Source organism: Dendrobates tinctorius, unplaced genomic scaffold, assembly GCF_039654945.1.
Source record: "Dendrobates tinctorius isolate UK_male_01 unplaced genomic scaffold, ASM3965494v1 ptg000016l, whole genome shotgun sequence".
Lineage (NCBI taxonomy): Eukaryota > Metazoa > Chordata > Amphibia > Anura > Dendrobatidae > Dendrobates > Dendrobates tinctorius.
Window position 1 is genome coordinate 52,223,871 of NW_027361684.1, and position 16,475 is coordinate 52,240,345.

At 39.4% G+C, this 16,475-nt stretch overlaps 1 protein-coding gene across 6 annotated transcripts in view; it reads right to left on the minus strand.

The window, feature by feature from the left end:
- Window positions 1–16,475, minus strand: part of CNKSR2 (connector enhancer of kinase suppressor of Ras 2) — a 589,838-nt gene that overhangs the window by 251,142 nt on the left and 322,221 nt on the right. For all 6 annotated transcript variants that reach the window (XM_073565850.1, XM_073565849.1, XM_073565848.1 and 3 more), the window contains 2 exons: window positions 11,866–11,999; window positions 4,017–4,228 (listed from right to left, as the gene is read on the minus strand). In XM_073565850.1, the coding sequence (XP_073421951.1) occupies window positions 4,017–4,228; window positions 11,866–11,999 (346 nt within the window). The remainder of the gene's footprint in view (window positions 1–4,016; window positions 4,229–11,865; window positions 12,000–16,475) is intronic.

Consider the following 16,475-nt stretch of genomic DNA (forward strand, 5'->3'; position numbering starts at 1 on the left):
TATATATATATATATATATATATTCTAATCTGTCACTCTGTGATTTTACTGCACACGGCACATGAATTGCCGGCTTTTATTCTATCTAGTATGTGTGTGTATTGATGAATATTTCCTTTGAAAATGATGTGTAAATGACAAAGAATTGCTGTATGTAAAAGCTCATGTTAAAATCGCATTGTAAATCTGATGCTAGGTGTGAAAAATCGGATGGTACTACCATGACACTCACATTAAACTCGTGCAACTCTCGACAATTTTTCAAACGTTTTGTGGGACTACGGCCTTAAACTTAACTCAAACATACACTCAACATGAGCAAATCGATTCCATGTTGAATTTTTATGAAGATATGGAACTTAGCAAATTTGAACAATTTAGGAATTGCTTTGTACAAATGGCTAAACCGGCCACGTAGAAGGAAGCATCAGGCAGAGAAAGTTCACATGACCTCTGGCACAGCCACATATGCATCTCCATAATGCCTTGCACTTATCACATCACATCACATATATCACGACTACCATTGCATGTATAAAAGCAGGAGCAGGGAAAACAGCAACCATTTTGTAATTGAATCTTGATAGTGAGAGGAAATCACAGTTCACAGCTTACATAGCTTAGCCACAGACATATGTAGAGAAAATCATAAAACACTCAAGAAACTGTACAGCTAATGTGTTTGACAGCACATAAGTGAAGATTAAACCCTTCAACTCCACGGCCAATTTGTTTTTAGGTTTTTCATTTTTTTTTCTCGCCTTCTTCCAAGAGCCATAACTTTTTTCTGTTCACAAAACCATATGAAAGCTTGATTTTTGTGGGACAAGTTGTACTTTTGAGTGACAATATTCATTTTATCATGTGATGCAAAGTGGGAAAAAAAATCCAGGTTCATTGAAATTGCAAAAAAGTGCAATTTCACAGTTTTTTTTTAATTTACCATATTCAGTATATGTCAAAACTATATGATTTGCAAGGTCAGTACAATTACACAGATAGCAAACATGTAAAGTAAAGTTTTCTTTATTTAAGTGGAGAGAAAGAAATTGGAAATAAGTAAACAAAATATATATATTTTTAATTATCACCATTTTCCAAAAGCCGTATGGGGCTGTGTGGGGGCTTATATTTTGTACCCTGAGCTGATGTTTTTACTGATGTCATTTATATACAATGTTTTGATCGCATCTTATTGTATTTTATTGTAATGTTGCGGTGTCCAAAAAAATGTATTTATTTTTTCCTCTTAACGCCATTTCCCGATTGGATTAATTTATTTTATACTTTAGACCAGACTTTTACAAACACAGAGATACTAACTATGTGCATTTTTTAAAAATTGTTTTATTTTTAATGTGGTAAAGGTGAGTGAAGTGAACTTTTGTATTTTTTATATTCAAAAAATGAAAAAAACAAAAACATTTCACTGTATTTGATAGTCCCCTCAGTTAATGACTTGAACCTGTGATCTAAATGCTGGCTTTCACAGGAGAATCGTCATGACAAGCATGAAGGTCTTTAGCAGACACCCGTCTGTCATGGCAACCCATCAGTGCCCCGCAATCGCTTCCACATCAATGTCAGGAACACAACATATGGTATAAATGTGCATCATATGTTGTGAAGGGGTTGATGCCATCAGAAGACACCTGCTACTGCTAATAACAGCGAGAGCAGACACGGATGATGGGAGTAATCATCAGCCAGCGCCTGCACTGTAAAGCGATAACAGATGCACCTTTTCAGGGCTGCTGTGGGCTGCTATGGGTGTGGGCAATGTCCATGGCCCCTTACCAGCCTGAGAATAACAGCCCCCAGCTGTTTGCTTTAACAAGGCTGGTTGTCAAAAATGGGGGGACCTGACGCTGGTTAAATAATTAAAAATAACAGCATGGTGACCCATCTATTCTTGATAACTAGCCTTGCTAATGCTGACAGCTGACAGTTGCAGCCCCTAGCTGTGAGTTTTGCCTGGCTGGTTATCAAAAATGCTGGGGAACCTACGCCATTTTTTAAAAAAAAATATTTATTTAGAGTGCATGTGCTGGCTGATGATTACACTCATCAGTTGCTTCTGCTCTCAATGTTATTAGCGGCAGTAGACAATGGCTGATGGGAGCAGTGGTTTCATCAGCCGACGCCAGTGACCGGAGATACTGCTGATCACAGCTGAAGGCTTTATTTGACAACGTTGGAACTGTGGCTGTCTGACCGTCGATCAGAAGCAGTGTTTGCCGAACTGTCATGCGCATGACAACGTGACAAACACCCGGTGTTTGCGGGGGCTGAACCCGAACAGTTACATGGACTTCCTGCTGAAGTCAGTGTTCGATGTCCATGCCCAAACAGTAGGTGTTCGGTACGGACGTCGAACTTTACTGCTAGGGTTCGCCCCTCTTTACGCTTACTACAGTATCTCTTCTAATTACAGTGTATTAAGGGCTGTAAAATGTGACCAATAAATTTATATTTGTAATCTATCAGCATCATCTTTCCACTCACTGCTATTGTCCCTTAAACCCTGTGCACATGAGTCTAACTGTGTGAGCTGTGACATTAAGGCTATGTGCCTATGTAGCGTTTTTTAAACGCTCAGGAAAAGGGTTCTCCTTCCCAGAAAACGCGAGTTTTTGCACGTTTTTGGTGCAAAAAAACGCGCTTTTTTTATGCGTTTTTTTCCGCGCGTCTTTTGGACTATAGGAAATAGCCAAAAACGCGGACCTAAGCGGAAATTAATTAACATGCTGCGTTTTTTATCGCTAAGCGTTTCCTTAGCGGTAAAAAACGCATCCATTGGCACAAAAAGGCCAAAATACATTTAAATGAATGGGATGCTTCCTTTAAGCGTTTTTGATGCGGTTTGACCCCGAAAAAAACGCAAAAAAACGCTTAAAAAAACGCTACGTGGGCATACAGCCTAAACGGTCTTGAACAATCTCACCTTTCTAACAGAGTTTTGTGCTACCTCACCTTGTCTTAAGCCATCTGCACAGCGGTTTCTGTTTCAGTTAATGACTACTTCAACCTACATATGAAAATAATGATCATCATCACCAGTTTGGTGTAACTGCACACTCATGCATCTGATTACAATCCTACAAAATCCCTGACATTGTACAAGTGTAAGAGAATGTATGCAATTTTGAAGGCAAAGGGCGGTCACACCAATTATTGATTTGAGCTAGATTTTATATATATATACATATATATATATACACACACACTAAATATATATCCTTATTTCCTAAGTAGCAAAGGCTTACAGGATATGTTGATCATTATCTTCTCTTATTAGTGATGAGCGAACGTGCTTGGATAAGGTGTTATCTGAGCAAGCTCAGATGCTAACTGAGTTAAGCTGGATGCTCGAAAAATATGTTCGAGTCCCCGAGGTTGCATGTCTCGCGACTGTTCGACAGCCGCAACACATGCAGGGATCTGTTTGCTAGGCAATCCCTGCATGTGCTGCTCTTGTCAAACAGTAGCGAGACATGCAGCCATGGGGACTTGAACATATTATTCATCACTAATTATTATCTGTTAACACATAGGTGGAAATGTTCTGCTTTGTCCTAAATAATTCACGATATGCTATAGCAACTTTTATTAAACATGTGCCTGCAAAGTTCAGGTTAGGTTTCTTACATTTTAAAGGTTATGTGATATCAAAAAAATAATTTCCTTACTACATTATTTAATACCAATTGTTTGATAGCAGTTGTCGGTGTCTGTTTTTTAAATTAAAATGGGAAACTTATGCACACTTGCATATGTTAAAGTTTGTGTTTTATAAAACACTCATTTCCAAAAAGCAATCACCTAATCTGCTATCCCCTAAAAAAAAAAGGAATCAATTTTACAAAAACAAGCAACACAAGAACAGATGTAATGTGTATGTTAAAATGCATTTTTTCTTGATTACACTATGTGAACTGCTGCAGATTACAAAAACGTGACGTAAAAGAAGCCTTGTATACACTGTTTCATCAGGCACATAGATCAGTAGCACTTACCATATGTGGGAGTGCTTTCTCTGCGACTCTGCATGTTGGATCTTCCTTTGTCATATTCGTAGCAATAAAGCACTGCATCCTCCTCTACAGTGTTGAATCGTTTTCTATACTCCTGGTCCAGAAATGAGTTTGGAGACTCTGACCCCTTTGATACTGGTTTTCCAACTATATGACGGCTCACGTCTTCACATGGCAGATTGCCTTTCTCGTCTCTTAAAAAAACATATATATTTGTTGAAAACAAACCTTTGGAGCTGCTCTACAGAAATGCTTAAGGAATAGAGTTCTTATAGCAAGCAAGTCTTTGTTCCCTTCTATCCCACTATCCTAATTTACTAGATGGTTCTAGCGACAACAATGAGGCAGCGGCTGCCGAGAATACATTTATACAGTGGGTACGGAAAGTTTCAGACCCCTTTAAATTTTTCACTCTTTGATTCATTGCAGCTATTTGGCAAATTCAAAAGTTTTTCTTTCTTAATAAATTTGCAAAAATTTCTACATTTCAGTTTTTCAGTCACGATGGGGTGCAGAGTGTACATTAATGAGAAAAAAATGTACTTTTTTGAATTTACCAAATGGCTGCAATGAAACAGAGTGAAAAATGTAAAGGGGTCTGAATACTTTCCGTACCCACTGTATCTCCAACTAGCTGCAGCTACAAAGCAACCTACCTGGCATGCACTATATTAGCAAAACTAGTGTATGCATTAGTGTGATGGCACTACTGTCCTACAGGTATGCTTATTATTGCGTATCAAAATCTCAATGGACATGAATACCTTGAAGACATTTTTTTACTCTCTCATATATGCATTTTAGGCTAGTTAGCATTTCTCCAATACGGTTCCATTAAAATGTTGGATTTTTTGCCTTCTTTAGCCTCTGTATTATACTGTATATAGCATACTGCAGAATGAGTTCGGGCTCATTCAGACGCCAGTTTTTGTTGTACGAGTGCCATCAGTGTTTTTTCATGGATAGCACTCATACTTATGACAGTCTAAGGGATAGTTCATATGTTTGCTTTTTTTCCATGGGTTGAGAAGTCTGCAAAAAAGCACGGAGACTTATCCGACATTAATCTGAGAGTTGGATCAAACTCGCCAATGAAAGTCTATGGGTCCATGAAAAAAAAAAAATCAGACAGCATTCAAATGCCATCTGTGTGCTGTCCATTTTTCATGGACTGTTTGATAGAATCTGTAAACCTTTTTTTTCCTACTCGAGAAAAACTGATGAAACTCTGACCAAACTCTGGAGAAACCCGTATACACAATGGAAATCTGATGAAATACTGATAAAGTCACTGATGAAGCTCAGACCATTTTTCTTGCGTGACGTCTTTAATGAGCCCTTAGCAGTGAAATCTCAATTTAACTTACAATTCGTCGGAAAGCAGCTTAGAAGATGATTCAATAGAAGAAAAATAAGGGTTAGAGACCTTGATTTCACACAAGCTCACTGAGGAATTTTACTGTCAAAACTAAATCGTCCCAAGTTTTTATTAAAATACATGCATTAAAAAATAGGCAGCACTCTATTTTTCTGTTACAGAGCTACAACTCCAGTATTTAAGAAATAAAAACATAAAAATACGAGCAATGCATTCATCTAGTCACTTTGTACAGGAGGCATCTTGAAGCGGTCATCACCAACAAAGGCTTTTGTACGAAGTATTAAAGCGAACCTGTCAGCACTTTTGGCTGATATAAGATACAGCCACTGCCTTTCATGGGTTATCTACAGGATTCTATAATGCTGTAGATAAGCCCCTGGTCCGACCTGAAAGATAAGAAAAATAAGTTTTATTATACTCACCCGGGGGCGGTCTGGTCCGATGGTTGTCGTGGGTCCGGGTCCAGCGCCTCCCATCTTCTTGATCTTCTTGCGAAGCCATCTTCCTGCTTGCGTCATGGCTCCCTGGCATCGCGCTCCTGCGCAGACGTAGTTCTCTGCCTTGTTGAGGGCAGAGCAAAGTAATGCAGTGTAGAGACGCCAGGAAAGCTCAGAGAGGCCCAGCGCCTGCGCACTGCAGTACTTTGCTCTGCCCTCAACAAGGCAGAAAAGTACGCCTGCGCAGGACCGTGATGTCAGGGAGCAGTGAACCAAGCAGGAAGGTGGCATCACAAGAAGGCGCCGGTCCCGGACCCACGACACTCATCAGACCGGACCGTCCCCCAGGTGAGTATAATAAAACTAATTTTTTTTATCTTGCAGGTCAGATTAGGGGCAGATATACAGCATTATAGAATGCTGTAGATAAGCCCTAAAAGGCAGTGGCCGTATTTTAAATTGGCCAAAAGTACTGACAGGTTCCCTTTAACTACAATTCATAAGCATGTTCACTACTTTTTCCCGGTCTCATTTTTCATTATTACACATAACTTAATTTGCGGACATCAATGGTTTGATTTCTTTCCTGTGTGGATTGGAGGAGTTGTTACCAACATTTGATGAGAATTTGTTGACAACAGCACCTTTATAAATATTTAACTTAGAAAATTGGGGTCGTGTTCAATACTTACAGACCAAAAGTTTGGACACATCTTCTCATTCAAAGAGTTTTCATTATTTTCATGACTATGAAAATTGTAGATTCACTCTGAAGGCATCAAAACTATGAATTAACACATGTGGAATTATATAATTAACAAAAAAAGTGGGAAACAACTGAAAATATGTCTTAGGCTGGTTTCACATTAGCGTTGAAACAACGCTGCGCACTGCGTCGGTAATCCCCGCCCCGATCCGGCTCCCTGCCCGCCCCATCCAGGATCACCGCCTACTATCGCATTTGCACGCATGCGATCAGCACACCCTATCTTTAGCATAGGGTGCGCAGATCATGCGCTGCCAGTGTGAAAGTAGCGTGCTGCGCACTTTTGACGGTGCGCCGTGCGCGCCGAAATGCAACGCTAATGTGAAACCAGCCTTATATTCTAGGTTCTTCAAAGTAGCTAACTTTTGCTTTGATTACTGCTTTGCACACTCTTGGCATTCTCTTGATGAGCTTCAAGAGGTAGTCACCGGAAATGGTTTTCACTTCACAGGTTTGCCCTGTCAGGTTTAATAAGGGGCATTTCTTGCCTTATAAATGGGGTTGGGACCATCAGTTGTGTTGTGCAGAAGTCTGGTGGATACACAGCTGATAGTCCTACTGAATAGACTGTTAGAATTTCTATTATAGCAAGAAAAAAGCAGCTAAGTAAAGAAAAACGAGTGGCCATCATTACTTTAAGAAATGAAGGTAAGTCAGTCCGAAAAATTGGGAAAACTTTGAAAGTGTCCCCAAGTGCAGTGGCAAAAACCATCAAGCACTACAAAGAAACTGGCTCACATAAGGACCACCCCAGGAAAGGAACACCAAGAGTCACCTCTGCTGCGGAGGATAAGTTCATCCGAGTCACCAGCCTCAGAAATCGCAGGTTAGCAGCAGCTCAGATTAGAGACCAGGTCAATGCCACACAGAGTTCTAGCAGCAGACACATCTCTACAACAACTGTTAAGAGGAGATTTTGTGCAGCAGGCCTTCATGGTAAAATAGCTGCTAGGAAACAACTGCTATGGACAGGCAACAAGCAGAAGAGACTTGTTTGGGCCAAAGAACACAAGGAATGGACATTAGACCAGTGGAAATCTGTGCTTTGCTCTGATGAGTCCAAATTTGAGATCTTTGGTTCCAACCACCGTGTCTTTGTGCGAAGCAAAAAACATGAACGGACGGACTCTACATGCCTGGTTCCCACCGTGAAGCATGGAGGAGGAGGTTTGATGGTGGGGGTGCTTTGCTGGTGACACTGTTGGGGATTTATTCAAAATTAAAGGCATACTGAACCAGCATGGCTACCACGGCATCTTGCAGCAGCATGCTATTCCATCCGGTTTGGGTTTAGTTGGACCATCATTTATTTTTCAACAGGACAATGACCCCAAACACACCTCCAGGCTGTGTAAGGGCTATTTGACCAAGAAGGAGAGTGATGAGGTGCTACGCCAGATGACCTGGCCTCCACAGTCACCAGACCTGAACCCATTCGAGATGGTTTGGGGTGAGCTGGACCGCAAAGTGAAGGCAAAAGGGCCAACAAGTGCTAAGAATCTCTGGGAACTCCTTCAAGACTGTTGGAAGACCATTTTCAGTGACTACCTCTTGAAGCTCATCAAGAGAATCCCAAGAGTATGCAAAACAGTAATCAAAGCAAAAGGTGGCTACTTTGAAGAACCTAGAATATAAGACATATTTTAAGTTGTTTCACGCTTTTTTGTTAATTATATAATTCCACATGTGTTAATTCATAGTTTTGATGCCTTCAAAGTGAATCTACAATTTTCATAGTCATGAAAATAATGAAAACTCTTTGAATGAGAAGGTGTGTTCAAACCTTTGGTCTCTACTGCATGTATATATATATATATATACACACACACAGATATACATATACACACTCAGTGTACATTTGAAGTGTACCAATGATAAAAATTACAGACCTATCCATTCTTTGTGGTGGGAAAACTTGCAAAATCGGCAGGGGTAACAAATACTTATTTTTCCTTCACGCTATATATTTATACACATACATATAAAACACACACACACACACACACACACACACACACACATATACATTCATATATATCTCAATGTCATGGAAAATATAAAAAATACTTGAGGACCCTCATAGATCCCCTCACTTTTTCTTTCTCCAACCGTTTGTCATGAGGAGACAGGAGCTAGCACTCCAACTGCCTTTAAGTAAAAAGCAATGTACAGAGATGTGAAGCAGCTTAATTAAAATGCAAGGATACCTCTTTATGCCCTGGTGACTGAAGAGGATGTGCATTGTCAACAGAGAGAGAGACAGGAAAAGATAATTAGGTTCTGAATTGATCAAAGGAAGATCAGACACCCTTTTCAAATAGCCATGGTCACTGCAGTTACAGTAAATCAGAAGACAGTATGTCTCCGGGAGAAAATATAGAATATTGGAATTTCTATACATCCAGTATTAATGAGACGTACATTTTCAGCACCGGGATAATTAGGCAAAGATACACATATTTTCTCTTAATTATAAACCCCACCAAAAGGCCCCAAATCTATACAACCGCCAGCAGCTAAGCCATGTTTGGTCTCTAAGGGTAGATAATATACCGATACAAAAGATGACACCAGTCTCAAACTTGTTCGCACTATGAGGAGTTATTGCATAAGTTGGGAGTTCCTAAAACCATGAAGGGCTGAGACCAGCCCACATCCGGGACCTTGTGAGGTCATCACAGAGGGATGTGTGGGTGGGACTCAGGGTCTGATAATAGATCAATCCCAATTATCATCAGTGTTCGTGCAGGGAGTTACATATCGTGTATGCATGGATCCCGTTTATTGACTGCCAAATCGAAGCGCTCTCCTTCAGCTAAACTGAATTGTCTCTATGACCGGTATAGTAAGTTCACCTGTTAATCCCTTTTATTTTCTGTAACTGTTTATGCTGTATTGTTTTGTCCCCCTTGTAAAAATCTTTAATATATTTTTCATAAATACTGTCTCCCTTTGGATTAAATATAAAATTTAATAATTTTGTTCCTTCTGTTCTGTAAACTACACCTCGAAGGCATAAGCTACCTTAAGCGGTGTCCATTTGACCAAGACAGAGTGGTGATGGCGGCGAGCAGTCTGGGGCTATCGTGATGTTAGCATTGACCGTTCTGGGCTGTATACACATATTCCCTGTGTTGGAATCCAGAGGTGTATATGCCATATGCTCACCGTTAATTTTCAGATAGCCGGCCTAGTGGTGCGAATAGGCTGTGGCCTTCTCCGTTGATCGTCGGCCAATCTTGTAATTGTCCGGACGATAGGAGGCAGCAGAGAGCTGTTTGCTCCAAAGATCACAGCGGGTAGTACTCGTGACCTTCCCGGCCTGTGTTATCAAGGATTTGTCGGATTAAGAAAGTCCTGACAAATTAATATTCCTGACACTCAACATACCCAAGCCATCTGCGGAAATTATGATCATTCATAAAACCATCTAATTTCCATATCACACACACTCTACAATGCAGTAAAAGCCAAATGAAACTAAGGAAATTAGCAGCATGTCTTTGGAATGTGTTAATACTGTATATAACTAATCTTTGCAAAATAACATGTTTTTAATATATATTTTATATATAACTTTGCTATGCTCCCATGTACAATTTTGGAAAACCAGTGTGACTCAAGAGAGCCGTTCACATTCTCTTAACATGAATAGTTCTCTATTAGCTGCTGAAAAATCATTTTTACTCAAGAGACATAATAACCAGTAAAGTCTAAGAAGTGTTTAACATTCAGTGGGCATTACAGCATCATACCGGTTGATCTGTGTATTAGATTGCTTACAGTTAGAATATGGATCAATGAGTAGTTATCAATGAGTAAGTATTTCAATCTGTTTATGCTGGATGTCTTTGCTACAGGGGATTTTCTATTTCTTTTGACAAAGTGGTAATACTAAATTATATTCTGCCATTTAATTTTATTATGAAGTACATCATTGATGAAAGTGGGCAACCTACAGCTTATTCATCATGACCACCATTAAAAATTAGCCAATGACATTTGAGATTTATTGACAGATCTAGTCCATCTAATGTCTGTGGCCCACCTTGGCAGTTGAATAAAAACAAAATTGTTTTTATCTACCAATAAATATCTCATATAGATGGTTGTATATCGACACAGGTAACAAAATAATCAAAGCATATCAATACAGCTGTCGGCCAAACTGCAATTTCTTCTAACTCCACTTAGGGGGTTTGGTTTTTGCTATCAAAAGGGAATCCAATAGATCCCTCTTTTCCATATCATATCTCTTTTTTTGGAAAGGTGGTAGTCCTCATACATTTACTATTCCCCAACTCCAGTCCTCAAGGCCCACCAACAGATCATGTTTTCAGGATATCCTTAGTATTGCTCACGTGATAATTATATATTGCTTCACCTGTGCAATACTAAGGAAATCCTGATAACATGACCTGTTGGTGGGCCTTGAGGACTGGAGTTGGGGAACCCTGCTTTAGGTCATGACCTGCATGACTCCTAGAGTCTGGATTATGATCATTATAAGGTAATCCTCAAAAACTTGTTTTTTGGACTAGAAGGCTTCTCTAAATATCTCTTTGCCTAACTTTATTAAGCCATATAATTTGAGGGAAGCATTATGCTTGGAGGTATACAATGCCCATATTAGATGATTTTACTCATGTTTTTGTAGGAAGGATAGTTGAGTTGATAAGTAATTTGTTGTGTCTTGGAACATATACCGTATTTAATGCATTTTATTTAAAGTAAAAAATGTGCATTTTTTTCCACTTTTTTTTTTTTAATAATAGCTTTCCTTTATTTTCTTATAAATCAGAATGAAGACATCTTAATTTTTGTCATCATTTTTTATTTTATACTATGTTGTGGTATAGGTCTATAGGCTAGAATATTAGCCTGTGCACTAACAGTATGCTCCTCCAACATACACATTTGATCTCATTACCGTTTAAAAAAAAATATTTACATACGGACTTTCTACAAATTAGGGAATTGAAGAATCTCTAAAATAAGAATCATATTTTGGGATATTTCATTTTTTTTTCAATTTCACCCTGCAGCTATCTTGAAATTTTTAGATGACTGGGCAAGGGCTGAGGACAGAATCTTTGCTTCTATGAATTGTGCCATCTAATTTGTTTAACTGAAATCTGTACAGCATACCTATTTATCTGACATTTGTCAAGGGAACTTGTTTTACCATTAGGCTCATAAACATTATATTGGACATCAAACCGTGAAATATCATTCTTTGAGTCTTACCTTGGTGTGTATGGCTCTGCTGGAGGAGGAGGGATGAAAAGGTCTTGGAGTGCTGTGCTATCTCTTTTCGTAGGTGTGCTGATTGTGCTTGATGGGGTAGCTGCTCCACTTGTGGGGCTCCTTGGTATCAGGGGCTTTAAGAGAAATCATATACTTATTGATACAAAATACTTGCATTAGTCAACCCAAATCAGCACAGATTCATTCTGGCACATTCTAAAATTTGTACATTATATTTTATAGTCTTCTCATATTCTAGAAAATAGTGTCCATAATGTGATGCTACACTTTGCTTTTTGACATGTGGTCAATAAAGTTTAAAAAACATAGCAAGCAATGCAGAAGATAGAAGAGTAAAAGTGGTGACTTCAAACTAAAGAGGCTGGTGCGAGGTGGGGAAAAAACCTAAAGAAGTTGTGGCTTCTTAAGTGCTTTTTCACAAGTGTGAAGCAATATGATAAGGTGGTGCACTGGTGGTGCGACAGCTAAGGATGGTTGTTCCTTGTGTGTGGGAGACGGCACAAGAAGAGAACGCACTCTGGAGCTGAGTAGGTTAAAAGCATCTAAGAGTTCAGTAAGGGAATGGTGCGCGTCACAGGGAGGTTTCCGATACCAATATTTGGTAAAACTTTGCTACCTTTATTTGAATCCACAGGTTGATACTTTTTTTTTACCAAATACTGTTATCAGAAACCTTACTGGGTAGCGCACCGTAACCTTTTATGAACTCTTCTTTGTAACAACAATAGCTCTTGCAGATGAATGAAAACACTTTACTCACGAATGAATGCGGTAACTGATATAAACGGTGTCAACCAATTTACAGTTCATAAGACCAGCATATGTACAAACATGATTTTTTTTGGGGAAAAATCTTACTGATAATACTCATAAATCAATCCCCTGATACATTGCCAGTAGAGATCATTGCATTTTTTTGAAATGCAAATTCACCAGATTTACCGAATAGTTATCAAAAGCTGTGGACGTGTATTAATTTGCCTCAGATCACAATACTGCAAAACCTCCAATAGCCTTGAGAAGATGTGTGCAATGCTCTGAGGTATTCTTGAACTATATCCAACTTCTTTCAAGCTGCAACACAAACACAGCCTTAAAAATGTCAATGTAGCCTCCCTCATCATAGAACCAGATAGAAACCAGTAGGAACCAACAGTCCACTTAATAGCACAACACGTGAAGTATCTTTTTATGTCGTTTTATTTTTTCAAAAATCATCCCTCTTCCTTATTTCTTAACAGACAGACCATTGTGTGCAGAACATGGACTCAAACGGACGGTGTCACTGTCAGAGGTAACATCCTGCTGTGAATGAGATGAGTGATGTGTCATATTCCAAAATACCCTGAAGTTCCTCCCAGCAATAGTCTGGCCTTGAGGCTAAGGAAGCCAATTATGAATTTCATTTTGTAGTGGTACTGCTCCTTTGTAGTAGCATACAGATTTTTCTTTTACCCTGACCATTGCCACTTATTCTATAGCTATGCATTTTGGATAACAAATTAATTTTTTAAAATATTTTCAACCCTAATTACTCATCGTTTACCAAAAAAAGGACACAGCAAGAAAAGCTAGATAGGTGGGTACACTTGCAGAAAGCCAAATGTGGCATCAGGCAGTACTGTGTCAAATTGGACTAGTAGAATGTTCTAAAGTAGGTGTGCAAAATCATGCAAAATTCATCCCTCTACCCAAAAATAATTCTAGGTAGCTAAATGTTCAAAAAGCTAGCACCTGCAACAGGGAGCAGTATTGATGTGGTGTGTACATTAGTCAAATTTTAATAGCAAAGCAGATATGCTAAAATAATTGCCTATGACATTCACATTTTTTGAGTTAGTCAGTCAAAGTGAAATGTTTGGATTTTGGGGAATCCACAACAAAAACAAAATTATTCAACCTTCCCAAAAAAGGAAGCTGAAGAAAAGCCAAAACATCAGCCCAGTTGCTTGTGACTAGCAAGCACATAGTCTGTGAGACAATTGTTTTTTCTTTAACATATACTGTACATTAATGTTTTGGAACTGCTTTCTAGTGCATTATGAATGAAGGAAAAATATGTGTAATTTCAATTCAAATCCAGCAGGACAGATACGCGTATCAGCTACAGCATATAACTGATCAAGTCACACTGAAACTGTCACTGGTGCTGGCACATCTCTACAGTATATCTGAGAATTAAATCTATTCACATTTGTACTCAAACTACTACAATAATTTTCTTCACCGCTGACCTTGTACAACACATAATTGTCTAGGGTATTTGTCCAATGCTTTAGGGCATTCTCATTCTACCTATTGGTTAACTTGGAGCTCAGCAGTCCTCTCACTATTCTAAATTAACTGAAAATGTCTGCCGCATTCCCTGTCTTGAGTTTAATACAGGCTATGATATTCCCTCCTGATTAGCTGTGCTATAGCATGTAATGTGATCGCTGGAATGCATAACGGGAAATCTGCGCAGTCATGCATGAGGTGATGCCTGCCTTCTGTGGCTGACGCATTGTCTTGCAGTGTGTAAAAAATCGGCAGGCTTTTTTTGTCAAGTTGCCACAAATTGAATAGCAAATTATTATATTTCATCTGGAAATACAAATTTGATAAAATTATACTAAAATTTGAGCCAAATTGAATCAATTTGAGGATCTATAAATCACATACTGTATATTTGTAGTATAAATGAGTAAGAGCCATGCAGTAGCATAGCATGGGTTGTCAGTGCCCAGGGCAATGTACGTATTTTACACCCCAACCCATGGTTATTGGTATTTCCCAAGTCCCTTCCACCAGTCCAGCAATGAACCCCTTATCTTTCAAGCATTTGTACTCTATATTTTAAAAATACTGATCTAATCATAATTTTCCCTTTGACACTCTAAGCAAAAACTAACTAAAAGAAACCTGACAGCTGATATCACTTCAGCCATATTTGTCTAACATTTTTGAGAAAATATAATTTAATAACTGCCGGTGACCAAGCAACACAAGAGAATAGTAGGACAAACAGGTCCCTGGTGGTTTCTCCCCGCCTACTTTCTCTGAGTGACAAGTCTCTCCCTGTGTGGGGAGAGACTTGTCACACTGCTGGAAACAGAGGAGGAAAAAGCTGCCTATGCTGCAAATCTCTTCTTTGGCTCTGTTGTCTTCATTGCCAACCACATTCCACATAACAATGTAATAATGAACTATGGGTTTAAAATGTGTAAGTAACTCCCAGAAAATAAACAGCTTTTCAAAGTAATTGTCTCTTCTTTCATAATACCCTGCATCAATTGAAACATTAATTTGTGGGTGCAGATAATATATAGAATATGCCCCCATATGCTGCTCCATAGAATATGCCCCCATATGCTGCCCCCATAAAATGCTCCATTTATTATGCCCCCATATGATGTTGCAAAAAAAAAAAAAAATGCATTACTCACCTCTCCTCCTCAGGACCCGCCACCTGAGATATTCACCTGTCCGGAGTCCATCGCTGCTCACCGCTGTCTGCAGCTTCGTGTGTCAGTGACTGTTCAGTCAGCAGAGGGCACAGCGTGCACTAACAACGTCATCGTGCCCTCTGCTGCCTAAACATCACTGACACAGGATGCAGCAGACAGCGGTGAGCAGCGATGGACCCCGGACAGGTGAATATCGCTATACTCATCCATCCTGGCGCGGTCTCTGCAGCCCCCCCACTTCTCCCACAGTCTCCCTTCCTGCCTTCAGTGGTCACATGATACCGCTCATTACACTCATGAATATGCACATATTCATGAGTTTAATGAGCGGTACCACATGACCGCTGAAAGCAGGAAGGGAGATCGTGGAGAAGCGGGGGGGCTGCAGAGACTGCGCCGGGGGGGTAAGTATGATCTCTGACACCCCTGCTCCACCTCCCCCGCCAACCCCCAGGTATATGACTCGTGTATAAGCCGAGAGGGGAACTTTCAGCCCAAAAAAATGGGCTGAAAATCTCGGCTTATACACGAGTATATACGGTACTTCATTTTCTGGAGTAATTTCAAGTGTGCTAACACTTTTGGTCAGGACTGTATATGGCTGAAATCATATAGCCCATGGATCAGGCAGCATGTATCAGCTGTCAGTTCCCTAGAAATTTGTCAAAATTATAACATTTAAATGTAGATTGTTATATTTTAATTACATTTTTGCATTTTTCATATAATTATGTCTTACCTTAACCCTAATTAGGGTTTGAAAAATTATGCAGTCTTGAAGTTTGTTAAAATGTTAGTTTTTTCCCAGATAATATTTTTTAAAAATTTGAAACAACTACCACAGCAGGTATTTATCTCTCCTCTTAAATAAGTCAGAGGAGAGGCAAGCAACTGTGGGAGAGCATAGTGAAGACTCTGTCATCTCATTAACTGCCTCTGCAGAGCACAGCAGTCAAAATATGAGTGTCATCAGATGCCATGCATGGATAGGTAACAACTGCAATGAAAATGCTCCTTTTAAGATATTGACAGAGCTTCATCTTTGTCCCTACATATGGAAAGCACAGCAGTAAATGACAGACTCATTTTGACTGCTGCACTTCACATAGGAACCTGCGGCACTGACCAAGATGTCACAGCAGT